The sequence below is a fragment of the Gymnoscopelus braueri genome (assembly GCF_963280865.1).
Source record: "Gymnoscopelus braueri genome assembly, chromosome: 4".
In the NCBI taxonomy this organism is placed as follows: domain Eukaryota; kingdom Metazoa; phylum Chordata; class Actinopteri; order Myctophiformes; family Myctophidae; genus Gymnoscopelus; species Gymnoscopelus braueri.
Window position 1 is genome coordinate 20,288,378 of NC_137605.1, and position 27,538 is coordinate 20,315,915.

Sequence of the window (27,538 nt, forward strand, 5' to 3'; positions counted from 1 at the left end):
TTACTTTAAAGTATTTTTAGTCACTTTATTTACTTTAAAGTAGCTTTTACTAATTTTTACAACTTTTAAGTATTTGTACTTTTTTTTATCAACTTTTAAGTATTTTTACTATTTAAAAAGTGAAATATCTCTAAAAGTACAAATTATTTCAAAAATTCAAATGGTAGCCAATATGTCCTAAGTAGGCTGAACGTTATAGAGTTGGAACGGAGTTTCTATCTAAAAGTATGAATTTCTCCATTGAAATGAATGGGAGTTTTTTAGAAGTAAAAAGTGAAATATCTCAAAGTACAAATGATTTCAAAAATTCAAATGGTAGCCGATATGTCCTAAGTAGGCCGAACGTTGTAGAGTTGGAATGGAGTTTGTAGCTAAAAGTATGAAGGACTAGTTAGCCATCAAAAAACGGTGGGAATATAGTATATAATAACTAGAAGGTACTGTTCCTGAAGAAACAGTGTGGGATCGCTAAGAATGTTGATGGTATTGAGTATTGATAGTGTTAGTAGAGTTAAAGGTTTGAAAGGTTTAAAGATTTTAAAGGTTTTAAAGGTTTTAAAGGTTTTAAAGGTTCTAAAGTTTTGAAAGGTTCTAAAGGTTTGAAAGGTTTAAGAGGTTTGAAAGGTTTGAATGGTTTAAGAGGTTCTAAAGGTTTGAAAGGTTCTAAAGGTTCTAAAGCTTTGAATGGTTCTAAAGGTTTGAAAGGTTTGAAAGGTTTAAGAGGTTCTAAAGGTTTGAAAGGTTTAAGAGGTTCTAAAGGTTTGAAAGGTTCTAAAGGTTCTAAAGGTTTGAAAGGTTTGAAAGGTTTGAAAGGTTTAAGAGGTTCTAAAGGTTTAAGAGGTTCTAAAGGTTTGAAAGGTTCTAAAGAGTATTTACTTTAAATTATTTTTAGTCACTTTATTTACTTTAAAGTATTTTTTACTAATTTTTACAACTTTTAAGTATTTTTACTATTTTTTACAACTTTTAAGTATTTTTACTATTTTTTTCAACTTTTAAGTATTTTTACTCATGTTGAGTACTTTTAAGTATTTTTACTCAGTATAAGTACTCTTAAGTATTTTTAATCAAGGTACTTACTTTAAAGTATTTTTAGTCACTTTATTTACTTTAAAGTAGCTTTTACTAATTTTTACAACTTTTAAGTATTTTTACTCTTTTTATCAACTTTTAAGTATTTTTACTAATTTTTTCAACTTTTAAGTATTTTTACTCATTTTGAGTACTTTTAAGTATTTTTACTCAATATAAGTACTCTTAAGTATTTTTACTCAAGGTATTTACTTTAAAGTATTTTTAGTCACTTTATTTACTTTAAAGTAGCTTTTACTAATTTTTACAACTTTTAAGTATTTTTACTCTTTTTATCAACTTTTAAGTATTTTTACTATTTAAAAAGTGAAATATCTCTAAAAGTACAAATTATTAAAAAAAATTCTAATGGTAGCCAATATGTCCTAAGTAGGCTGAACGTTATAGAGTTGGAACGGAGTTTCTATCTAAAAGTATGAATTTCTCCATTGAAATGAATGGGAGTTTTTTAGAAGTAAAAAGTGAAATATCTCTAAAAGTACAAATTATTTCAAAAATTCAAATGGTAGCCGACATGTCCTGAGTAGGCCGAACGTTGAAGAGTTGGAACGGAGTTTGTAGCTAAAAGTATGAAGGACTAGTTAGGGGCCAAAAAACGGTGTTGACAATAACAGTAGTGTGATCGCTTTAGCGATCCCACAATAATAAATAGTGGCAATAACATTAGTGTGATCGCTTTAGCGATCCCACAATAAAGTGATTATTCTTCTAATAGCCATCCACATCAGCCCAAGATCAATTCTGCAGGCTATACTTTCCACTGCTCTACATACCGCTTACATTCTAAAACACTGAGAACATCCGTTGTGACCAAGCACACAGATAGCAGTGGAACATTGAGCTCAAGAACAATAACATCAACAGTCATTTTAATTTAGATTTTCCACTGAGAATGCGGAAACTGTCACCCAGAGTTAGAGAGTACAGTAGTACATCATTAAATCAGTTTCCTTTTCTGTTCTTCTGTCAGGTGACACCTGAGCTTCTCTTCTCCAACCTCCCCTCCATTCTCAGTGCCCATCGCCTCTTCTGGCAGGAAGTGATGTATCCCATGTTAAGGGAAGTTCGGAGGACTGGGAAACCCTTCGACCCCCTGAGGTTAGAAGCGGGGTGTCTGCAGGTAACAGTTGTTAGAAGTTATGAATTGAATAGAATATAATAAAATATACCCCTCTTCCTTCCTAATCTCACCTATACAAAACCATGGGTGTCTGTAGGTGACAACTGGCTATTAGATGTTATTACTAGAATACTGTAGAATAGAATATGTTATTTTGCTTTTTTTACATCTCACCTGTCCTGCACAAAACCTGTTATTCTCCAGAGATTAGAAGTTGGGTGTCTGCAAGTAAAAGCAGGCTGTTTATGTTATGAGTGTCCTTTGTATTTATCCTCACCTGCACACATTATTATTAAAGTCTTTGTTCTGTTGTCTAGTTTATTATTTGATTTATATATTTCCTTGAAACTAAACGAAACTAAACTTCCTGTCATTGTCTCCGCCAGGCCGAAAGGCATGGCGAGAGAGTATGTTTTGCCCCCTGTCCGTCCGTCCGTGTGTGTGTGTGTGTGTGTGTGTGTGTGTGTGTGTCCGTCCGTGTGTCCGTGTGTGTGTCCGTCATTCTGTCATTTTGTGTACAGCTAATCTCCGGCACCGTTGGTTTGATCGCAGCAAAACTGTGCACACACACTCCCTGGATGCCAGAGCAGAACCTCTGCCCCAAATTTTTCAAATTAGCCTTTTATAGCGCCACCAGGAGGCCGCTTTTTGCAAAACACATTTCTTGACAGTACTCCTACAGATTTTATCCAAAAATCACGCAAATCAGTACACAGTATCTCTATAGTCATGTGATCAACACGGATCTGTCCAATTTTCCATATTTCATCCTGATTGGCTAAGGTTGGCTTCCAAAGTTTGCAGGATTGCTCCGTTTTCAACAAAATGCCTCAAATCATGAACGCAGCTTGCGATTTCCGTGAGATTTCACACGCACATTCCCACTAGGCCGAGGAAGAAATGCCACTTGAAAATGTTCAAATCAGCCTCATGGTGGCGCTATAACAGACCGATTTGTGTTTTGACCTATAACTGCACCGATCTGTGTAAAACTTTGTAAGCGCACTCCCTAGAGGTCAAGGAAAAACCTTTGCCCTGCATTTTTCACATCTGCCTTTTATAGCGCCACCAGGAGGCCGACTTATGTAAAACACATTTTTTTATATTACTCCTTCCGATTTTATCGAAATGTCACGCAAATCGGTACACATGATCTCTACAGTCATGTGATCAAGACGGATGTGTTTGATTTTTCATATTCCATCCTGATTGGCTAAGATTGACATCTAAAGTTTGCAGTAGTGCCTTGTTTTGAACAAAATGCTGCAAATCATGAACGCAGCATCCGATTGCGGTCAAACTTTGGACGCACATTCACACTATGTTGAGGAGCAAATGCCACCCTTTTAACATTGGCCTGTTATAGCGCCACCATTAGGTCTAATTTAGCAAAACACATTTTTGAACAAAATGCTTCAAATCATGAATGCAGTGTCCGATTGCCGTGCAAGGCCTAAGAAGAAATGGCACCCTTTTCACTTTGGCCTATTATAGCGCCACCAGGAGGCCACAATAACCTACCTGACCTGGCGGAGACCTGTGCTCCGAGGAGCACTTTTTCTAGTTTTATCTGCTTCTGTACACAATACTTTTCAATTCTGCCTCTGCTTTTTCTCTAGTTCCACAAACGTTTCTCTTCCTACTTGCCATATTGTTGGGAGGAGGAGGACACTCTAGAGTTTACACGAAGAGAGATGGATACCAAACCTCACTTCTTTACATACGTCCAGGTAACATTATATACACTGAACCTGCATGCATTGAAATATACAGTACACATACACACAAAGAAAAACATTATTCAACTTTATGCATGAGTCCAGACAATACTTAATACAGCATGATGACACAGGCCTTAACCACATTATGCTCCACAGCCGAGAACAAAGGGCGATGCCTAACCCATGGTGTTATTGTTGTTTATGATGTGGTTTCGCGCTGTTCTCATAACGTGTCGGTTATCAGTCAGTCCCAGAAGGACAGCTGCTTGTCACACCAACATCCTCTCAAAATGACTCAGCCTGCTCTGGTAACTGTAAGGCGTTATTTCTGTAACATCGGCAAGAATTTATGCACTGACAGTTTATTGACAGAAAGTGTGAGGCAAGCATCCGTGCAATACTTTCTTTGAATCGCTGGCTTCATCTTTCAGAAAGGGCTACTGGCAAGCTCTTGAATCATTAACTGAAGTACATTGTTTAGTATATTAAAAATGTAGTGTAGCACCTAATGGTGATGTCACTTTGACAACCAGGAACAATTATCTTTTGTTTTAACAGCAGTCACAGGTGCAACAGAACAGGTGTCATTGTCATTCTTTCAAGCTGTATTTTTGAATGGTGGGTTTCATTTGCAATGCATGAATGACTGACTGACTGACTGACTCCAATCCAATCAATGAATCAATCAATCAATCAATCAATCAATCAATCAATCAATCAATCAATCAATCAGTATCTTAGGTAGCTACTGCCACTGACAACCAGACGTGACTTCAGGGCTTCTCTGGACTTATGCTTATATCATTGTCCTTAGTGGGTGGAGACACACCCTCAGTGTGAGCGGATGCGTCTGGGAGACATGCAGGCCAAGCCCCACCAGAGGATCACCAAGTACCCCCTGCTGTTGAAGGCTGTGCTCAAAACCACCCAGGACCCACATGTACAACATTCAATACGACACATGGTGAGAAGCTACAATTTCAAGAGGGAAGGGGTGGCATAGTGGCTAGGTGTCCTGGGTTCGAACCCAACTGCATGGGGCCTTTCTCTGTGTTGTTGTATGTTCTCCATATGGGTTTCCTCCCACACCTAATTACATACAGTACATGTTAGGGACATACTGAATACCTGCCAGGGCCCTTGAGCAAGGCATTAGCCTTTGATCTGGAGCTGGTCCCCTGCTCAGTAGCTCCCCACTTCTCCAGTTAGGACGGGTTAAGGCCAAAGGGCAGAGAACCGGTACTGTGCAAATGTAGTGTGCAAATAAAATTAATAAACAATGTAAAGTGTGAAAAATGATTAAATTAAGTCATAGGGAAGCTTTAGTTTGGCCTGCAGTTTCCTGAACATATACTGATAGACCCACATTAATTGGATCAATCTGTAGTTCCCAAAGGTTTAAGAGTTTTCTGAGTTTAAGACTGACAACACCTCTTCTTGACAACACGTCTTCCTGTGTCTGTCCTCCAGTTGTCCAGTGTTAATGGTTTTCTGGAGAGCATCAATGACTACATGAGGCTGAAAGACGAGGAGCTGGCTCTCTCTATTTCTGCCCAGAGAGTGGAGGGATATGTGGTGGAAGGGATAAATGAGGAAATTGACAAGGTAAGACATTTCATGTAGTCCATCCCACCTTGTTCTTTGTGGGATGGAGGGGTGAGAACATGAGAGGCGCATTGATGGGATCCGGTGTTAAGGTAATGGCTTAATTTATACTTCGTCCCATGAATATTTGGACAAGTGTCCTTTGACATATTTTCAACTGAAACTGAAATCATATTGATGACGTCAGTCTTACCCAAACATGGTGGGACGGCGGGATGGTGGATCTGAGATTATAAAATATTCATAAAGAATTCACGATATGTAAAAAATAAATATTTACTTCTTTGGCCTGCTGGCAGTGTGCACAAGACATTTGGCACCGATCGGCCCAGTGGTTTGTAATATTAACCGTGGACACACACACACACACACACACACACACACACACACACACACACACACACACACACACACACACACACACACACACACACACACACACACACACATTGATGTCATTATCATTATCAATGAAAATTGACCATCATTTTCATCATTCCACAGCATGTCCGAGAGGTTTGTCAGTTTGACTTAACGTGCCCAATGAAAGGGGTGGATCCTGGGATTGTACGCAAACTGCTTCTGGAGGAAAACCTAAAGGTCCGTGTTAGGAAGGACAGTAAGGTGTGTGTACCCAATTACTAATTAACTGTTTGATTGATAGATTAGATAAACATTCAGAAATGTTTTAGCGCTCAAGTCTTATAAAAGATAACTGCACCTAAAATGAAATTTTAGGTGAAGTTTTTCCCAGATCAGATAACATACGATTACTGCTGTTGCTGTTTCTATATACTGTTCTATCTATTCAGGATGAATTAAGACCTTATAAATCTCTTTAATATGTCTGTGTTTACTCTGTCATGGCGTAACGTAGCTGGAGGTGGTGGTGGCTCTACTCTTCTCAGATGTCCTCCTGATAACCAAAGTTCAGAAGAAGGCGGAGAGGCTGAAGGTAGTGCGTCCCCCATTGGCCTTGGACAGAAGTCATTGTTCAGCGCTCAGAGACGGCAGTAAGTATGAACCTCTTTTATTTCACCTTTCATCCTGGGGGCGGCTCATTGAATACAGATTATTCTTTCACAAAACCACTCTGCTCCACACTACATGAATGCATACTGTATGAAAACACATTGTAGTCAAGTGTTGAGGCGCTATATAAGTGCACCATTTACCATTTATCTTGAACATCCAGGAACTGACATCAGTCCTATAATCCTGAGCACATAAATGTTTCAACCTTTCTCCTCCACCTCCTCATTTTGTTCTCTCAGGTTCCTTTGTTCTCGTGGAGGTCAGTGAACTTGGCTGTCCCATGAATGTCTACATATTCTCTACAGCCTCACCAGAGAGCTGCCCCACGTGGGTTTCCACCATTCACCAGGCACAGGTTACCACAGACAATTCTTACCCTCATCCCTGATGGGACGGCGATCCAATTGTTTTTATTTGGCAATCACTATTGTGTCAGTATTGTCGCTCAAGTTTTGTAAAATATTTACATTAACGAACACATTCATAGAAAACCAAACTAAAGAGCGGATATGGGATATTAAGCTATTAATTAAAGATTAATTGAAGTCTGTGTACTGTAAATTTTATTGTGAGTCTTGTTAATTGACAGGAGACGCTGAAGGGACTCAGAGAGACCGAGAACAACAGACTGATGGACAGCCAGAAACTCCAACAATCTGAGACCATGCTCATTACGGAAACTAATATAGCTCATAAGGATCAAATTAAACACCCACTAAAAAAATCAGGAAATGAAACATTTGTAGATAACCTCGTTGAAGAACCAGTTTTTGCCCAATCAGTTAGTGGGATGTTGACATCCAGAGTGACAGAGACAGCGCCCCGGCACTCAGACCCGAAGGTCACCAGTAACGGTCCTGGGTTATCTGGACAGCAACATGAGTTCAGTGACACTCAACGCAAATCAGTGCATGGGGGCTTTGCCCGTCGGGCCCTAAAAAAAAGGCAAGAAATGGAAGGCAGGGAATGGATAGAAATGGGGGTGAGAGGAGATCAACAATGGGAGCAAGAGGAGTTTGTGGCTGAATTTCGGGGGATTAAAGAGCGGAAGGCGACCTGGAACCACAACAGACAATCAGCCTCTGAGTTGAGCAATGGCGTTCTGCCTACAGACGTGGCAAAGCCTCTCAGAAGCAAACCCAGTGGACCGCACTCTCTATTGATTGGTGGAGTGTACCCTGATGTAGACTACCCAATGCCCCAGTCTGTCACCTCACTTCCTCCTTACAGAGAGCACCAAACACTGAGTTCTATGGGGACGTCTGAGTTTCAAGGGTTCCCCGCAGGAGCCGGAGGGAGGTCATTGCGGAGGCATTCAGAGTCACGGCCAGTGTACCAGGAGCCCAGGAGAGACTCTTGGCACGGCCATTCTGTAGAAGAGGGTCCCCCGTCGGACTCATGGAGCTTCTCGAGCAAGCTGAGGTCTCCTAGATTACGGCGGAGGAGACCAATCAGCAGCCATCATGGTGCTCGTCCTCAGATGTCCAGCCAGCAGCAGTTGAGAGGGCCAGGAGCAGCCGTCTGGTCTGCTCATACCAACTCTTCCTCCAACTCGGACTCGGATTGCAACCACAAGCTCAAGGGACACTCGGTTTCTTCCTCTAGACAGAACACAGACTCTCACCTGGTGCTCAAGCTGGGATCCTTGAAGCAGCTGAACCACAGGGTGTTGTGGGACGCGATTGGTGATGGGGTTTCCCCAGACCTCCAAAACCTTTCTGAGCCTGAGCAGCCCAATGACGTGCCTGAGCAAAACTCACAAACAAGGAGGCCCAAATTAAAGGCGCAGAGGAGCGCCTCCATTCCCGACCTGGTCACTCACGGTGGACAGGGACTTGGTCATGAGTCTCGTAAGAGCAGTCTGCCAAGAATGGACGCCCCTCCTTATCCTGCTCTAGGTTTGAATCCACGAGCACGCACCTCCACTCTGGTGGGCCTTCTGGAACGAGCCAAGGAGAGGGGCCAAACAAACGGGAAACTGCATGCCAACGTCAAAACATGGAATCGGCCTCCTTCCCCTTCTTTCTCCACCACTCCGTCACAGTCACCCAGTGAAGGAGACCGGGATACAGAGTGGGAGGAGGTGGAGGTCATGAGATGCAGAGCTCCTACCGTGAGTAAAGGATGGAGGGAGCAGCTGGTGGATGGAGCTGAAGATGAGAAGAGGAGCAGGTAAAGAAACTGATCTTTTTTTTTTGGAAGGCAGATTCTATTCTATTCTATTGTAAAGAAAAATTATGAATATGAATTTAGTAGATAATGGTACGTCTGTGTATGCATTTATTTTTGGTAGAACAAAATGGTTATCAGCTGTAAAATCTTGTCGTTTGCAATGAGTTATGAGTGGGTGGACAGACAATGGCTATCAAGTTATGATTGAATGGAAACTAAATGGTATCTATCTACGCTGTTTGGTGGCACTGCCTACTTATCGGCCTATGTAATCTGATTCTCGATTTGAATCTTAATACAGAATGAGCCACGCAATGGAAATAGAATGAAATAGAAGAAGGTCCACCCCAAACATATTTTTAAATATTGCTCAGGTTTGGATTTTTATTCCACAGTACATCATGTAGTGAATAACTGTGGATCACAGACATTAAATTGGATTTTATTTAGTTAAATATTACTACTATATTAATACTTTTTGCAACTACGATCCCTATAATTATTATCAAAAACATGTTTTGCCAACACTTAATGTTAATATAACTGATTGATACAGATATGTTCTGGATAGACAGCTAGACTTTTTGTTTCACTTTTTTTATATTTAAGACATGGGTTTAAAATTAGGTTTATAAAAATAAATACGGCCAAGTAACAACATTTTGCTATGTTCAAAGAATTAAGCAAAGCTGTTGCTACGGCAAAAGTATTCAAAACATAGAAATGTATGACATGATATCCATAGCATGAGGTCACATAAATGAGGAACATAACAATTCTAATAAAAAGTAAAATAATTAATGTGATCAAATCGGAATATGATTGTTATACTGTATTTAAGTACAGTGCAGTATGTGCATGTTTTGATCACTGAGACAGATGTAATTGTTCTGGCAAGAAGGCAAGGCAAGTTTATTTGTATAGAACATTTCAACAATGCAATTCAAGTGATTTACTCAAAACATTAAAAGCAACAGTGTCAAAGAAACACATTATACAAGGTCATTTAAATATAATAAAGAAATAGTTATTAGAACGTAATCGTATAGAAAATAGACATACTGTAAAGGCAGCCAGTGTAAAGATATGAGAACTGGAGTGATATAATCCACTTTCCTATTAAGGACAAGAGCAACAGCCTTCTGAATCAACTGCAGGTGTCTGATAGATTTCTTTAGGGAGACCGGTAAAGACACCGTTACTGTAGTGAAGTCTAATGAAGATAAACACATGGACAAATCTTGCAACAAGTCCTTTAATCCTTGATATTATTTATATTCTTAAGGTGATAGTAGGCTGACTTTGTAATTGTCTTATTGTGGCTGTTGAAATTCAGGTTTGAGTCCATGTGGTTTTTAAGATTGCCCATTGAAGCTGAGCACAGATTTTTTTTATCGTTCTTCCTTGCCTCCAAAAATTACTTTGTCTTTGTTTAATTGAGGAACATATTGGCACATCCAAGTAGCACAAAACATCATATTGCATAGTTTATTGTGACTCCTTCCCTTAAATATTGAATACATAGAGTTCAGTATTTATTCTCTGTCTCACTTTCCTTATGATTATTTCCTTTTCAAATCTTTGTATTGAATCTTGTTTCAGTACAGGTTTACATAGTAAAACATCCTGTGAACGTTTAGAACTGTATTTCAATTGTCTTTGCTTGTCAGTCAAGAGGTTTGTCTGTCTGCCCGACAGCGACAATATATTCAACAATTGTATGAATAAATATCTTTCATTCCCATGTCCCTCCTTCTGTAGCTCTGTCTTTGCGGACGGCGTAAATGTGGACTGGTCAGGGTGGTGCTTCGATGATGAAGAGGTCATGGATCACCTGAACCCCGGGGATTATACCATCGGAGGAGGTGAGGGGCTGTTGGAGGGCATCAGCAGAACTCTGACTGCATGGGACATGAAGAGATTCACAGAGCAAGAGGAAGGAGAGGTTAGCCAAGTCTAGTTCTGATGAGGCTACAGAGACAAAGGGGAACTCTCTTGTACAAGGGCACTAACCTGCATGAGAGTGTAGAAATGAGGATTTTACCTGTGGGACTCAGCTAGCAGTGCACCCACAGTCAGTGATTGAAGAAGTACTCACATTTACTTAAAGTAAAAGTATCAATACTGCAATGTTTACAAGTAAAAGTTCGGAATTCAAAATGTACTTGAGTAAAAGTACAAAAGTATTGGTATCAAAATGTACTTTAAGTACAAAAAGGAGAAAGTACTTATTATGCAGAATGTCCCATTTCACAAGTTTAAAATGTGTACAAATCTTTTGAAAATAGCATAGATATATAGGGCTGAAGTGGTTAATGTATGTTTTGTGATAATAATCTAAATCTGCAAAGTAACTAGTAAAGCTGTCAAATAATTGTAGTGGAGTAAAAGTAAAAGTACTGACATTTGGAAATACTCCAGTAAAGTAAAAATACCTCAACATTGTAAGGGATACTTCACTTTCGGGCCGGGGACACATTTAAAAAAAATATTAAAAATAAATGAAAAAAGTTATGGAAAATTCATGGCCCCCTCACACATTAGTAGGACACTGCGTGTCGTGAGGGGGCCATGAATTTTCCATAACTTTTTTCATTTATTTTTAATATTTTTTTTAAATGTGTCCCCGGCCCGAAAGTGAAGTATCCCTTCAAGTACAGAACTTGAGTAGGCCTACACGTACTTAGTTACATTACACCACTGCCCACAGTGGATTCAAGTGTGTTCCGAGATACACGCTGTCATGCAACTGATGAAGTCCCAAGACAGTTAACTTATAAGTCTTACACTGTGCCAAAGTTCAATCTGTGAGCTTGATTTATAGTACTCCTCTGACCAGGTTTAACCTGCCTCATTTCCAGATGCATATTGTCGCTGTCTGGCAGAAACCTCTTATCTCCATATATAGTTTAACTTTTTTTGTTTTTTTCGTAAATTAATGCCCTACTTGCGATCATACTGCAAGCATCGAAACGCGGCGCAAAGCAACGCATTTTGATCTTGCCGATCTCCTACTTTTGCTAGAATTTGAATCCTGAAAAGTAACAGTTTTGCAGAAGGAGCGAGTGCATTCTCCGGCAGCGGCAACAGCCGCGGAACGTCCGCGGAACTTCCGGGTTTTGGACATTTGAGGTTTCCACCCGACAGAGACCATATACTGTTTGTATCTCCAATTCCAGATATGCTAACACTGCCTCTGTAAATATGCATCACTATGTCAAATAATGTAACATATTCTTTTTTTAAAAAAATTATTAAATGCCAATACGCTTAGCCAATGATTTGTGTAAATATCATGACCGTATTAATTTTTATTTATATGAATAACAATTTCACTTTTGTCTTATTCATTTCACTTTGAAATTCCAGATTGTATATTATGTATATAATGAAAAGCAGCTTTAATCCTGTGAACATATATTTTTTATTTTTATTATCATCTACTACAGGCTATACAGAAATACAAACATAAACGGCTGGAAGAAAAAAGGTTACATTGAAATGAATGTTACAGTATACACAAAATGTCAGATACTGTATATTTTTTCTAAATACAGGAGCATGCATATTGCTACAAATGTCTGCTGGGTATGTTTACAATTTATACAAATATGTACTGTACATCTATAAAGGTTATTGCAGGCAATACGAGTCTAGGTTCTCTTTATTCAACAGTGTTGTGACATTTGGCTGCAACAGTTGAGATGCTGTGGTGTTTAACTTGGTTCCGTTCTTTCTCTTCTCTTTCATTTGAGATCGAGTGAACAATAGACTCCAGTGCAGGGTATCGCAAGATCCTTTTCTTCTGCACAGAAGAAGACATGGATTAAATTATTAACAGGCAAACTTGAGCGCACACTCTAGCTTGAATGCATTGATGACAATTGTATGCACTCAAACCCCACACAGACAGTATACAAAATGTAGATTTAATTGTATTCCAATCTCATTATTTTATTTTTCTCAAAACAAGTGGGGAAATCTGCCAAAGACAGAAGGTATCTTGCATCTTGAAAGAAAGAGCGTAATTTTTCTTATTTCACAATATTGTAACAATCTACAAACTACATTAAAAAGATAAATTACCCCCCCCCCCCCCCCACACACACACAGATTTAAAAACATTTACAAATTTAAATTACTTTTTTTTAAATCGTATAGTATAGTACATATAATTTAGAATAAACTAACCCGTTGGTGGTTCTTGAACATCTGAAGCAGGACCAGCAGCAGTACCATGAGAAGGACGCTAAGAAGGATTATTGTGCCGGTGTCCTTATTGGATTTTCCTGTCTCACTGGGCCTGGCCCCAGTCAGACCGCCTGGGGAGCACACAGAGACAGAGAGATTTGTTTAGACTTTATTCAATTGTTTTGTATACAGGAAAAACTGACTGAGCATGGGCTTCCTTAGTAGCAACATTATGTTTGGCACCACTGTCCCATATTCTCGCAGTGCAGTACAACCACTACTTTCTACTGTCTTTCCCAGTGGGGCAAGTGTTAACCATTTGTAGATTGTCCATATGGGCTATTACTGCCCCAGATAAAGGCTCAAAGTGTAATTTTTCATCTACATGAAAATATAACCGTAATTGCCTTTGCATGCGTTTGTAAATGAATACACCAAATAGCTAGCTGGTTTGTATGCTGAGTACACTATTCTGAAATGGCAGCAGTGGCTAGAGAGGACAAACATTCCATCAACAGCCATAGGCTCTTTTTGATGTGTTCTTGAGCAAAACACAAAGACCAACCTTTCTCTCACTCAATCAATATGTGTAAGCTTACTTGTCTGTTGAACGTGGTATGTTACTGTTCCCAGCAGGACTTTTTTCCTGTAGAAACGACAGATCCATTCCCCAGAATCCTCTTGTGTCTCTCTGTTGATTTGTATAACCTTCCCCTGTACAGAGGAGTTCACTGACTGAGTGCCATAAAGGTCATAGGTCATGTGGGCCCACTCATAGTCAGTGACCTCGCTAGGATCACTAAGGTGACAGGTCAATGTCTCGGAGCCTCGTCTGGCTGATGGAGTGTTGCTCTCAACTGAAAGGAGAACAAGAAAATGCATTGTGGTTATTGAGTGATGGAATGGAGCTAATCGTGTAAAGAAAGAAAAATGCACTGTGAGGCCATTGATAGACTGGATTATTGCTCACTGTGACTATGTACTGTAAACTTCCCTTAAAGGAGTAGTTCACCCCAAAAAATACTTTTCTATCCATGATTACACACCCCATGAAGCCTTGAATTCATGGAGATTTTTTTGTTTTTGTCGCATTCCTAAGCCAATAATTTGATGACCGGCGGTCTCTCCGGTAGGAGACTCAAAGAGGACTCTTTGAGTCTCCCACCGGATACATTAGCATCTTTCCGCCGGTCATCAAATTATTGGCTTAGGAATGTGACAAAAACTAAAAAATCTCCATGAATTCAAGGCTTCATGGGGTGTGTAAATAGTTTCAGTAATTTTTTGGGTGAACTACTCCTTTTAAGGTGTTTCTATTTCACTTGGCGATATATAGACGACACATAATAAGTAAGCTCATAATGTTGCCACTACATATGTACCCATAAACAAAAATGGTGCAAAATAGCACAAAGTGGGTTATTTGACTCTTAAGCATAGTAGGGAACATCCTTTTTTAAATGGCGCTATATTGAACCATTAGAGGTGCCTAAACTAAGCTGAAGAACCATTTCAACAGATACTTTGTATGACAGCGGTGCTATATAGCACCTCAACCATCCTGAAGAATCGCTGAAGAACCAACACTTTTGTCTCTACACGGTAGGAAACACCCATAGACTCACCTTTAGCGACTACAAGCTGTAGTGTTCTAGTCAACCTCTGTCCTTGTATTGTCCCAGAACATCTGTAGGTGCCTCCATCCTCCAAGCCCACCTCCAACAGCGTAGCGGACCTGTCGCAGGGGTCCAGGGTAGACATGGGAGAAGGGGGGCTGGAGGGAGCAAAGGTTTTTCCTTGCTCGTTCAGTTTCTCCCAGGTTGGGTCCGAGGGTATCAAACCAGGGGCAAAAACACAGGGGAGGGAGGCTGCCGAACCCACTGCTGCGTACACCTTGGTGCTGTCATTGGATGGCCGGGTGATTCCTATGAGGAGCACAAGGTGGCGAAAGATAGAAAAGAGACTATAAGTAGTCATCTCAACCACTCTTCTTAGCGCTTTTCTGCATTCTTGGACTAACACTTTCACCTTTCATAGTCTAGAAGCATAGACATTTGTCAGAGCACCATTAGTTCCTAGACCTGTGTACTCATTACTGGTTAGTGGTGGTTTTGGATACTTTATTTGTATTGGTGGTTTTTATACTTAGTTATAAGTCACCTAAAGTAGAAAGCTCACGTTGTGAGCTTGTAGATCTGCTATTTTAGGCGAGTGACACAACGCGCAACTAAGTATTAATTATGACTAAAACATGGAGGTCATGTGTGATCATGCCCTCACCTCTCACAGACACATGCTGTGTCGCTTGTCCTCCCTTCCCCCGGTAGTCTACAACACATGTCCACCGTCCCGTCAGCCTCTGAGAGGCCCTGCCGCTCCAGGCGCTGTTGGAGTCCAGGTCTTCACGTGGGTTGAAGGTCTCCTTCATCCCATTTTCATTGACAGGTGTATACGGCTTATCACCCAGCTTCCAACGGATCATGGCCCCTTTAGGCCAAGGGTTCACCTTACAGCTGACTGAGATGTTGTCTCCTTCAAGTGGAGCCGATGGCGAGATGGACACTGACACATACAGGCAAGAGTGAGATTATTATTATTATTTTTATTATTATTATGACTTGTACTGCATCACTGATGGGGAGTGTAAGTGATTGAATTGCATATAATAATTTATTTTACTATTTACAATTACAATTTAGGCATTTAGCAGACGCTCACAGTAAGCAAGGTAAACACACACATCAAATGCAGAGAGACAGTGTAGTGCCTCAGCAATCTAGGATTATAGGTAAATCAAGAAAATTGTTGGCATAGTAATATTGGGGGGGGGGGGGGGGTGTTAACAGCCATATTGCAAAAGGGTGGCTGAAGCCAGAGGCTATAGCTATTTGGGAGGCCTTCCTTGGTATAGAAACATTTAGGGACCACTGATCTAACATGTCATAATAAAACCACGTTTTTTGTCTAGCTATACATGTCTACAAGGAGTCTCTCACCTTTGATGACCCTTAGTATGACCGTGTTCTGAACCTGTGTCACTCTGTCGGCCACTGTGCAGGTATACACCCCTCCATCCTCCTCCGTTATGTCTTTAATACGCAGGCTGTGCAACCCTTTGACCGTGTCTGAATGGAAGCACCGTGGCTGCCGGGTCTCCAGACGGTAACAGGCTTGGCCCCAGGTCTCCAGACCGTTCTGCCCCTTCCTCCAAACTGTGCTGTGGGAAGGTGAGTGGAGAATGTGGGAGATGTTCAAAGCGCTACAGTGCAGTGCTTTTACTTTCATGATTATGGATAGATAAGATAGAATGGACAGTGATTCTAAGGGAAAGATTAAGTGATGGAGCCGGCATGGTAAAGTGAATGAATGTGGCTGGTGGATTGTTTAGTTTAGTTTGGAAAAACTAGCCTGTGACATTGAAAGAACATCAAGGGATTTATAAAAATAAAAAATAAAACAAAACGTCTCATCTCCAAACAAACTTAAAGCAGCACTATGTAACTTCCCTTTTCTACCCTGGATTTGAACCTGGCTTCCTGCTTAAGTGCTGATATCTTTACCATTGAGCTAATAGAGCCGGCCTGCTTGCTCGGGGGATAAATTGAATCTTGTTGAATTTGTGTCTAGGTGAGACATGACCTTTGACATGATCTAAATGTCTCAATAGAAGAGTTGGGAGACCAAATACAGCCACCCCAATTGTATACGTTATATTGTCAACGTAAACATAGCCACAGGGGTTCCCAAACCTTTCAGGTCATGACCCCCCAAATGATCATATTTGAACTGGGGACCCCCCACTCTGACAAGCACTTGGAATTGTAGTTTAAGTTAGTTTGACTCGGCTCCACAGATAAACATAGTGAAAATAGCTGATTTCTTACGTAATATTTGACAATTTGGCCAATTTGGCATTAAAAAGGTCTTAAAAGTCATTAAATTGTGACTTTAGAAATGTGCAGATACCATGTATACACTTATACTGTATGTTGGTTTGTTTACTGTTGGGTGAGAAAACAATGTTGCACATTAAGCTAATCATCTGGAGACCCCCCCAAAATAAATTTATTTTTAGTTATTATGTAAAAATAATAACTCTAAATGACATAATATTAAGATAATCCTACCCTCCATTCTTACTCCAGATGATTACAGCTGCAGACTGTGCAGAGCGGGACTGTACTGCGGGACGGCTGCACTCACAGGGTAGGTCAACCTGGGAGCCTGACTCCACAAACATCTCCATGTCCTCACACACAACACCTGGGGAAACACACACATGCACACACAAACTCTATTTTGTTAGAAAACCCTACCAGAGAATATACCATAACTAAATTTAATTAAATTAGATAAGATTTTTCAAATCTGAATTCACTCAATGTAGAATTTGTGAGAAAAACATGTATAAATACTATATAAAAAAACGTAATACGAAAAAGTTATTTTCCTACAGTGTATATGTACCTGATAGCAGGGCCATCCCGCACCAGATGAGATATCTCCACAACATCTTGTTCTCTTTCAGTTGTATTATGCTGTACATTTGAATCTGCTGTCAAACTTGCACTACAATTACACGTCTAATATCTTTCTTCGACCTGATCATCTATCGAAATCAAGCTCTCTGTACCATGTTCTTGATAGCAATTCTTTCTGTTTTTGTTTGATGTACTCTGTGTGGGTTTTGTGTGCCTGAGCTCAGTTTTATATAGTCGTGGGGGAGGAGGGAAGTGGTAGTCCCCACGTGACTTACATCTACTGTATGGTGCGGTCTCACTGACTGACGCAACATGGAAACTACAAGACAGACAGGTAACAAGGGAGAAAGACCCACACACCCTACCACGGATTCCCCTTTGCCCCACCCCCTCCCCTACCCCTTTCATTAATCAGTCTTTCAAGACAACATACATCCAGATACATGACTAATAAAGATGTCACACTGACAAGCACATGCTCAGTAGAAGTTACTATATATTGAAATTCACAGAGTGAATTTCTTGAAGTTTAACTTTAAGCAACAACAAAAACAGGATTTTTCTTTGTGTACCATGAGAGTAGTTCATCCATTTTATTCAAACTTGAGCAGTGGCAGTGGCTCAGGGGTAGAGCGGCTGGATGGAAGTCGTGAGGTTTCCAGTTCGATCCTGGGCTCCCCCAGAAGAGTTAGTGTCGAAGTGTCCTTGAGCAAGACACTGAACCCCTAATTGCTCCCGATGAGCAGGTTGGTGCCTTGCATGGTTTCCTCCGCCATCGGTGTATGAATGTGTGTGTGTGAATGGGTGAATGTAATGCACAATCTATGTAAAGCGCTTTGGATAAAGACGCTATATAAATGCACCATATAATATATTTACCATTTATTATTGCAACTTCCTAATGTGCAATGCGTCTTCATTTACTTCTGCATTATTTACAGGAAACGCATGTTGTTTGGAAGAGCGGTTTTGGAAATGTGAAGAACAATGCGAAACTATCTTGTCCTGCTTTCCTTGCTGCCAGTCAGCTTTCATTCACAGCTTTCATTGACGTTGATAATAGAATTATAGGCCATTCTGGTAACGGGAGTAGGCCTATGTTGATTTGAAGAAGATTCGTCATGAGGCTGAGACTGATTCATCCTCTCCGGTTTCGCTTCACACATTTTGTTGTCCATTTTCAGAGCACTGTGATTAAAACAGCTCAGCACACCTTGCTGATGTCACATCTAGAGTTCTGACGTTGGCTTCATGGCTAGATTTCTAATCTCCTGTCGGACTGCTTTCATAGAAGACAGTGCCCTTTTGTAACAATCAAACCACAGCATTCTCTGCCCTGCTCTCATTCAGTACAGAGGCTGAAGTAACTGCTTTTGATTGTTTTTCATAGTCCCTGTCACTGCAAACGCTACCGTTTGGCCTTGGGGAGGGTGTAGGCTAGACCAATGGTTCTCAAAGTGGATTCCAGGGAATCTCTGGGTTCCTTTAGGGGGTCTAAATTGACCCTTACAAGTCTGTAACTCTGATAGCGTACAAATGAAACCAAATGGACCCTAACGGGTCCATTTGGTTCCATTTGTACACTGTCAGAGTTAAGGGGAGACCTTGAAATTTAGTTTGAGAACCACAGGGCCACATGCCACCACCTTCCCAGCCGCAAACATATTAAGTCCACTGTTAAGTCTGGTTCTATGACACTAGCATGTCTATCCTATGCATGTCATTCCCTTGTGTGTTAACTCACTAGGATCAATTGAAAGGCTGTTTAATTGGTTAATCACACAATTCTAATCATTAGCATATTTGTAACTAACATACAAAATGTAAACCCTTATTTTTTTCACTGTCTCAAGATGAATGCGTTAGTTAATTTTGGTTGTCGTCCCAAAAGTCTGGGCATGGCCTTGCATACATGCATACAGCACATCAATATACATGGTTTCATACAATAGAAAGTGTACAGTAGGTGGAAATTGAGGGTTTGCTCTTTCAGCAGAGACATTTTCCCATGCATGGAGAAAGTCACGTGCCTGTGACTGATCACTGATAAGATCTCTTATATCAATGTATGATGCTAATGTAAATCTCTTCAAACCACATGGTTAATGTGTTTTTCTCAGCTCCTTGGCACAGAGTTTGTCACTAAGCCCAATATAAGACCACGATGTCAGCCCCCTCACTCTCATCTCTGTCTCTGTGTTAATGTGAGTGTACGCGTCTGAGGGGAGGATGTGTGTGTGTTTGTTTTGGTTGTTTTTTTGGGTGGGGGTGAGGGGGCTGGGGGGGTCATACTGTATAGTACAGTACGTGTGTCAAGTGCTATGAGGTGGTCTTTCCTACAGGTGGTCTTTAGAAGCTTGTACTGTATTGGAGTGCGGGGGGGTTACAGAAATTATGAATAAGAGAGCCCCTCCAATGGAAACAATTAACAGCACAGAGCTGGTTAGGAATAGATGAACATTATGTTAATCTGGAAAGCCCCGGAAAATATTCAAATCTTAATATATATATATATATATGTAATATTCAAAGCAAGTGAATAGTTTGTTCCTGGGCCTTTCTCTCTCTCTCTCTCTCCCTAGTCAGTCAAGAGCCTATTTAGCAGCATAACTGCAGGCGTGATAGGAAAAAAACCGTCAGAAAATATTTTGTTCCTGAGACCCCCACACAAGATTTGTGTTTTTAAAATGTTTCAGAAATAGCAGATCTACAAGCTCACAACACGTTGCAATATATGTTGTGTGCTTGTAGATCGTCTATTCTCAAATAGTTGATATAGGTTTAAAGTGGTTAAAGCCTCACTATGTAACTTTTTTTTATTTAATAAGTAATTTTGACCAATCCGTAACGCCTGGGGGTCCACGTATCCCACTTTGAGAACCACTGATGTAAAGGGACTTGCAGTAATCAACACGGGAGGGAATAAAAGCATAAATTCACAGGAAAGATATAAATTTGGTGATGGCTTTTACAACCTTGCTTGTTTGTCAAATTTTAAGGCAAAATCAAAGATTAAACTAATTTTTTTTTGCATGTACGTCCATTCGAGGCTAAACCTATGATGGAGTCAGATGGTCCACATTTCTCTCATTTAATTGTACATTGTTTTTTGCCATCCGACATTTGCAACCAAGAAGATGCTTAGAGGAGTGATCATCACTGGGTTTCAATGGAAAGTAGGGCTGTGTGTCATCAATGTAGCAGTGGTATACAATATTATGCATTGTGGAAAATAGAGCCCAGGGGGAGCATAATCAGAGAAAATAAAATAGGGACTAAACTAGAACCTTGGGGTACTCCCATATGGGTATTACATAGGATGATAGGTGCAGTGTAAGACTAAAAGCTCCCAAATCTAGATATAGCATACGGTAAGTGATATGGAGTATCATTCCAAAATGATAGTATCTGATTTAGAAAAAAAGCCATTATCTGACATGCATTAAGTTAACTGTTATCTTGCAGCTGTAGTTTCAGTTTGTAAGAGCCTGTGTATTTTTCCAGTGATTATCTATCTGAAGTTCTAGTGAATTTTAGTAATCATAATCATAAACTGACAGTGCCTTTGTCAGATGGTGAATTCTGATGGTCAATGGTTTTTGGCACCCCAGAGAGGAGGCAGAAGGTAGATTATAATCAAACATTTGCAAGTCTGGAACATTCATAAGAGCATTTAGTTTTCCTGTCAATTTGATGGCGGGGTGTGATAACAGTATTTGCTATGCAATACTTTTGTATCATGGCCCACATAATAGGTGGTATGGCCCACCTATTATGGGAGAAATACTGCCAGCACTAGTATTTCTTTTCAGGCTATGCAAACTGGCAGAATGAAGTAGTTTACATTTCTTATTTTTGTCAATTATTGGTAATTCTGCAATATGCATATTTTGTTTATATTTATGTGAGTCTAACTTTTACCATGGTTTGATGCATTTACATTTTCACATGGAACCACTGACATCAAATCAAAATTAGAATAAAGATCAAGTATTGCAGCAGTTGTTTCTCTGAAATTGACAAGTTATTCCATAGGCGTCATCATTACACTAAGACTGAAAGTATCACAATTAAGCTTAGTTTGCGTATGCAAGCGTGTGACAGCAAGAGAGAGAAGAAGGCTGGCAAACAGACAGACAGACAGACAGACAGACAGACAGATAGATACCTAGAGATGCTGACAATGATGACTGTATCTAGATTACAGCTGATTCTGCGTTAGAATAGCATCAGAATGTCATGTCACATACAAATAGGAATCATACGAATTGGCTGTCATTGTATCTCTGAATATATTTATTTTCTAAATCAAATCTAGATTGAATAATTTATCAACCAAAAAATAATGATAATAATCATTCCATATAGTTTGTTTGTAGGCCTGTGTACAGATCAGTTACAGTGGTTAATCATCATATATTTTTTAAGTCACCTCACTGGCTCCTCCTGGTGGTTGAAAAGTTGCTTTCGCAATGCCGCAGTTTGCATTCAATGTGAAAAAAAAACACAAACATCCAAGGCGTCTAATCTCAGTCAGTGGTATGTAGTATCGAACTGATATGTGGTGCTAGACTAGACTATAGATAATATTACATTTTTAACAAATTAGTTTTATGTCTGTGTCTACTAGAAACATAGCCATACGCACCTGGCTACTGCATTTCTATTAAATAGAAATGCATTACAAATCTGCAGTGGTGGAAAGTAACTAAGTACATTTACTCAAGTACTGTACTTAAGTTCAATTTTGAGGTACTTTGCACAGGTACTTTACTAGAGTATTTCCAAATTTCAATACTTTTACCACTACATCTCAGAGGCAAATATTATACTTTTACTCCACTACAATTATTTGAAAACTTTGTAGATTTTGATTATTACAAAACATACATACATACTCACTTCCCTATATACAATAGCCGACATTCTGCATAATGAGTACTTTCTACTTTTGGTACTTTAAGTACATTTTGATACTTTTGTACTTTTACTCAAGTCAATTTTTAATTCTGGACTTTTACTTGTAAGTAGAGTATTTCTACATTGCAGTATTGATACTTTTACTTAACCCTTGTGTAGAAAACATCCAGGGCATATTTGGAAGCACTAGCCTATAGGCTATATGGAGATCCCCATAGATGGAGACAATCGACCTACAAGGTCGTCATAGAGACCTAAACGTGTCATATATACGGAGTCTGACATCAGCGAACCCTTCCCAGAAACTCCATATATGGACATAACCGTCACGTCCACGACTGACGTCATGGTCCTACATTTGGGCATAACTGACATAGGCAGCTCCCTATATGGAGACGTCTGACACTATCTGACATCACCGTAGTGACATCAGGACCGCAAGCCAGCAGGCTCGAGGCTCCACATGCCTCGCTAGGGCAGTTCCAGAGCGATCCCGAGAGACATTCTACCTACAGAGAGAGAAGCATCTGAGAATCCAGGAATAGTCGATTCCCATAGCCTAAAACATATCCTCATAGTGGCCTTCGGATCTGGTAACGAGTCAGCCGAGTGATAGTTTCTACACCTTGCATTGTGTTAGAAAACTGCATCCACTTGTGGTGTTAACGGGTCAAATTTGACCTGCGATTTAACTCAGCCCTAAAAACTGAAAATAATAATATTTTCATTAATTTCTTTCTCCCACCTCATAGCTGACTTGTTATGCATTCATATCCATGTAAACACTTTTGAAAATATTATATTATGTTGGGTTAGGGTTTCATCTTTCAATATATCTCGTTTTCAATTATAAAAATGTTAAAATTCACTCATTATATTTCCTATAATGAAGACAATGGATGATGATGTTATCTAGCACATAATAGAATAATTAAGAATAATAATTAGAACACACTTCCAAAAATATATATATAAAAAATACTTGTTTTCGTTTTTTAACTTTAAAAAAATATTAATATTATTACAAATAGTGACAGGGTTAGGGTCCGAAATGACCCGTATACCATAGGTAAAAAGTCATTTATTTTTCATAAACTCAAACTTTATTTTACTCCTGATAGCAAATGCTAATTGAGGACAAGTCTCTCTCACTCTCAAACATGTAAACATTGAATATTGACAATTTGGGGGGGAATTGAGCCACACTTCTCTGCCGGGTCATTTCGGACCCTAACACCATAAGTGTCACTTTTTTTTTTATAGAGACCATCAAAATTAATTAAAATTATGATAAAAAATGTATGTAAAGGGTACTTTTTTACCTATTTAAACTTGAAAACGGGTCAAAAATGACCCTTACACAATGGAAGGGTTAAGTAAAAAGTGTGAGTACTTTTTCCACCACTGTAAATTATGTTTGGCATATTTGTATTGTATTCATTGCTTGCAGGGACTTGAATTATTTCTGCGCTTCTTCTGCCATATTTACGGAAACGGCGCTAAGCTTTCTGGGATATTTAGTAACTAAGATGGAAGCGACCACAGCGAGCGTGTTAGATTGTCAATAACTCGTTTTAATTCACAACGGTGTTGCTTTATTGAGTCTTTTGTGGCCGTAGAGCCCACTAGCGATTCGGTGAGTGTATGATTATTATGTACAGACTTAAAAACGGGTAAGATATGTCAATATTATTGCTGTCTAGTCTATTAAAACTTAGATAACACTAGGGGTCAATGCAACGAACTAGGTAGTATTGTCTGTTACAGCACCTTGGTGCCTATTACTTTTTAAACATTTGTTTTCGAATTTATGGAATTTCTTTTAACAAATTTCTTTTTAATTCATAAAGAAATAGGTTCTTGACTGCACCTGTCAATTTCATGTCATTCAGATTTTGTTTCCTCTCTGTCTCTATTGTTCACACACACAAAATAATATACACTTCCAGTCTAATGTATACTGCATTCATATCAGTACATCATCCTTTGCATCATTTGTGTGGCCTTGTTTAGAAAGCCATGGAGAATAACATGTTACTTGGTCTTGACTTCTGTTTTAGGAAACTAAGGTCATGTCAGTGTTGGGAGGGTTTCTGCGAGCTGGAGCATCTCTCTGTCAGTCTTCTGTGACTCTGTTACAGACTGCTAGACACATATCTACTGGTACGTATGGCTTGGTTCTAAACACATATCTACATGTAGCTGTGTTTGTAGACACATCTAGTTTTATGTATGGCTGTTTCTAAACATCTATTTGGCATGTATGGCTGGCTTTGTTTCTAGACATATCTACTTGTATGTATGGTTGTGTTTCTTGGGAGTGTGTTTTGATTCAAAGGCTCTGCAATGCATAAAGCAACATGTTTTCATTAAGCCTGCCTGCCCGCTAACTCATAGTTAGTATGTAGCTTTAAAGTGTTAATGAGTGTTAATCACGACATATGATCATCATGTTGTGCGCAGGTGTCTGCTGCAGAGTCCGGATGCATGCCATCCCTCCTCCGAAGGTCGTGGATAGATGGACAGAGAAGAGGAGTATGTTTGGGATTTATGACAACATAGGGATCCTAGGTGAGTTTCTTCAACCAGACAAAGCAAAGGATCATGAAAGTATAGCTGACTATATTCTGGCTTTGGATGTGAAGACTAGATGATTAGTTTCGGTCTCCAAATTTGATTTTCTTATTTCAAATTCAGTCCTATATTTATGTTTAGGCTAATATTTCCTTACTGTAAATGGCCATTTATTTATTGTTCACACTGCTGGCTCGATTTTAAATTTAAACTATGAGTGAAGGAGAGAGGGTGCTAAAGTGCAGCCAGAAGCAACACACACTCATTTGCTCTCTCTCACTCTCAATCACTCACATGTATGTCACAGGTACACTTTCACACAAGAGGACAATACACTGCATTATGAAGATGTGTGTAACTATTATGGAAATTTGAAATGAAAACCAGGTTAAACCAAGTCACCATAGCAGTGGATTTCACGAATATTATTTTGGTCAGACATTCCTAGTTGAGATACTTTGTTTGATTGTGTTACCTGTACAATATAAACAATAAAAAATAATATAAAATATAAAATAAAATATTTGAAAGCACCACAATTAAAATAGTTGCCTGAGCTCTTAACTCATTGAGTGCCATTAACGTGTTTCACGTGTTTTACCGCTATGGTGCAACGTGCCATTAACGTGTTTCACATGTTTTTGAAAAAAATAGAAAAAAACTCAAAGCCAAGATATCATTATCTGAAGATTTGCAGCTCCATCCACTCCTTGTTTAACTTATAACTGAAAAAGGCTCTATCTGGCTTCCTAAGCACTTTTTTTTACTTTGAAAAATAAATAAATAATCGCACTGGCCAGAAATAGCCAGAAATAATTCTGGCACTCAGTGAGTCAATACAAAGTCTTAACATGGTGTCTGAGAGATGGGGAGACCCCTGTTACTGAACACTCTAGCAATGAATTACTATTGTAAGACAGAGCTTACACTCCCTTTATAATTATCTCTTGTGAACACCTACTAGAAATGTATAGGTGTTGCAGTATACCTTTTGAGGGAATCAATGTCAATATACTGAGTATTCATATTTCATAATATGCCAGCTTGGATTTAAATGGTCTTTTTGGAAATATGTTTACTCTTTACCATCCTATAAAGGCAGGAAATAATACCCTTTTTATGATTAAAAGTTTACAGTTCTCTGTTTTGGTAAGGTGTACCTTACCTACAGTATACCGAACTTCCCAAATTCAATATTTTTGCAATCGTTGCTTTGTTGTTTTTTAGGGTAATATATATGGTATGGGACAGTCCTCGCCCATTCTCAGCGCTGCATCAGCAGTGTATGTAGATGCCAAGTATAAAACGCGTGCCAGTACCAGTTTCAACATCCTGTCTCCTGATTGGATGTGTCAGCCCTTCCCTATTTTCTTTTTGTCTTTGACCGCTGCACAAGCGCATGTCTTCTTGCTCTCTCTTACTTTCTTTTGTGCTCCGTCTCTGCCCCGTCCCTATCCCATCTTCACTCACTTGCTCTTTTACTTCCTTTTAATGTTTTGTGTTTTCGTATGCGTTTCTATCTTTTTTGTTTGAGTCTCGGCTGTCTTTTCAAAGTGTTTCATCTTTGAAAAGACATCAAAACACTCCACACACACACCTGACCCTCTTGCTGTGTGTGCCTGCAGGCGATTTCAAAGCCCACCCGAAGGACCTCATCAAAGCCCCCTGCTGGCTGAAGGGTTTCCGTGGTAACGAGCTAGAGCGTCTTATCAGGAAAAAGAAGATGGTGGGCGACAGGATGATGACACTAGACAGACACAACCTGGAGAAGAGAATCAAATTCCTCTACCGACGGTTCAACCGTTACGGCAAACACCGCTGATGTGGGCTGTACCAAGCTGGCCCATATATCGTTATATTATCTCCATATTTGAACTTTTTGTGTTTTTTGAGGTTTCCACCCAAATGAATGGGACATAATGCCGAGCTGACACAATGTTGTATGTTGTCCACATTTTTTTTTTTTGTATGTATATAAAGCATTACAATTCCTCCAATATGTGACTTATTTTATTTATCTATCTGGCCCCATAGTGTAATAAGTTCACCAGACACTGTGGTGAAAACAGATACAAAATTGTCTTAATAAGAATGACACTGATTTTAGGATGACATGGCCCAAATATCAACAACCTGCTCACCTTAAATCTTTGATGCTTTGGATATGCTAGTAGTAACCCTGCTTGGAGATCTCTGGCATCTCTCCAGCACAAAGAGGATTAAAAGCATTGAGATGTAGCCATGGATGAGACCAGGCCAAGCCTTAAAAGTAACAATCGGCCAAATCTGGAAATCCATTTTAAAACTATTTGGAAGTCAATGATTCTTTCTGATGACTATATCTGTGCCTCCCATAGGAATGGAGGTGAATGTATTGTTTGTAATTAAGATGTGTGGTAATAATTGGTGTCAGCAAAACTGTTTAATTGGTAAAAAAAAAAAATGACTATCAATTATACAAAATTGGCAACAGAAGCAATTGATATTTCACTTGGTCCCCTTTATGCATTTATCCAATAGGACATTTTATTTCAGGTGGATTTCATCCATATGCCTGAAGAGCTACAGTACAGTAATTTCCTCTATGGACGGGGCATTTCTTATGCAGACAAAACACAGTTCCACTT

At 39.5% G+C, this 27,538-nt stretch overlaps 3 protein-coding genes across 5 annotated transcripts in view; 2 read left to right on the plus strand and 1 right to left on the minus strand.

Moving 5' to 3' along the window:
- The window catches only part of plekhg6 (pleckstrin homology domain containing, family G (with RhoGef domain) member 6), a 343,569-nt gene that overhangs the window by 9,264 nt on the left and 306,767 nt on the right, over positions 1 to 27,538 (plus strand). The window contains exons 7-15 of one of the 2 annotated variants that reach the window (XR_013933096.1): positions 2,063 to 2,212; positions 3,832 to 3,942; positions 4,748 to 4,897; positions 5,404 to 5,538; positions 6,043 to 6,162; positions 6,416 to 6,551; positions 6,813 to 6,928; positions 7,163 to 8,745; positions 10,507 to 10,819. Coding sequence is in view for 1 of the 2 variants with exons in the window: in XM_080427314.1 (XP_080283440.1) it covers positions 2,063 to 2,212; positions 3,832 to 3,942; positions 4,748 to 4,897; positions 5,404 to 5,538; positions 6,043 to 6,162; positions 6,416 to 6,551; positions 6,813 to 6,928; positions 7,163 to 8,745; positions 10,507 to 10,705 (2,700 nt within the window). In the remaining variant the exon portion in view is untranslated. Of the gene's footprint in view, positions 1 to 2,062; positions 2,213 to 3,831; positions 3,943 to 4,747; positions 4,898 to 5,403; positions 5,539 to 6,042; positions 6,163 to 6,415; positions 6,552 to 6,812; positions 6,929 to 7,162; positions 8,746 to 10,506; positions 11,260 to 27,538 lie in introns of those variants that run through there. The other variant, XM_080427314.1, reaches the window with a different exon arrangement.
- Positions 11,269 to 17,595, minus strand: lag3 (lymphocyte activating 3). Of its 2 annotated transcripts, none has more exons than XM_080427315.1 (8): positions 17,404 to 17,595; positions 17,064 to 17,199; positions 15,933 to 16,153; positions 15,217 to 15,498; positions 14,562 to 14,861; positions 13,536 to 13,793; positions 12,937 to 13,067; positions 11,269 to 12,550 (listed from the first exon to the last, which is right to left on the minus strand). In XM_080427315.1, the coding sequence occupies exons 1-8, from the start codon at positions 17,480 to 17,482 to the stop codon at positions 12,410 to 12,412; spliced, it is 1,548 nt and encodes a 515-aa protein (XP_080283441.1). In that variant the 5' UTR covers positions 17,483 to 17,595; the 3' UTR covers positions 11,269 to 12,409. The 2 variants fall into 2 exon arrangements, with proteins under 2 accessions (XP_080283441.1, XP_080283442.1); XM_080427316.1 differs by having other exon boundaries at positions 17,391 to 17,595.
- On the plus strand, positions 23,848 to 26,908 carry mrpl51 (mitochondrial ribosomal protein L51). Its single transcript, XM_080426750.1, has 4 exons — positions 23,848 to 23,973; positions 24,398 to 24,500; positions 24,801 to 24,908; positions 26,537 to 26,908. The coding sequence occupies exons 2-4, from the start codon at positions 24,410 to 24,412 to the stop codon at positions 26,731 to 26,733; spliced, it is 396 nt and encodes a 131-aa protein (XP_080282876.1). The 5' UTR covers positions 23,848 to 23,973; positions 24,398 to 24,409; the 3' UTR covers positions 26,734 to 26,908.

Excerpts from the sequence above, each read along its gene's own strand:
- lag3 (XM_080427315.1), bottom strand. The coding sequence starts at position 17,482 with ATGTACAGCATAATACAACTGAAAGAGAACAAGATGTTGTGGAGATAT. Across the intron at positions 16,154-17,063 it reads ATCTGGAGTAAGAATGGAGG|CACAGTTTGGAGGAAGGGGC; the intron begins GTAGGATTATCT and ends ACCTTCCCACAG. Across the intron at positions 14,862-15,216 it reads ACAGCATGTGTCTGTGAGAG|GAATCACCCGGCCATCCAAT; the intron begins GTGAGGGCATGA and ends TGCTCCTCATAG.
- mrpl51 (XM_080426750.1), top strand. The coding sequence starts at position 24,410 with ATGTCAGTGTTGGGAGGGTTTCTGCGAGCTGGAGCATCTCTCTGTCAG. Across the intron at positions 24,501-24,800 it reads TGCTAGACACATATCTACTG|GTGTCTGCTGCAGAGTCCGG; the intron begins GTACGTATGGCT and ends TGTTGTGCGCAG. Across the intron at positions 24,909-26,536 it reads TGACAACATAGGGATCCTAG|GCGATTTCAAAGCCCACCCG; the intron begins GTGAGTTTCTTC and ends GTGTGCCTGCAG.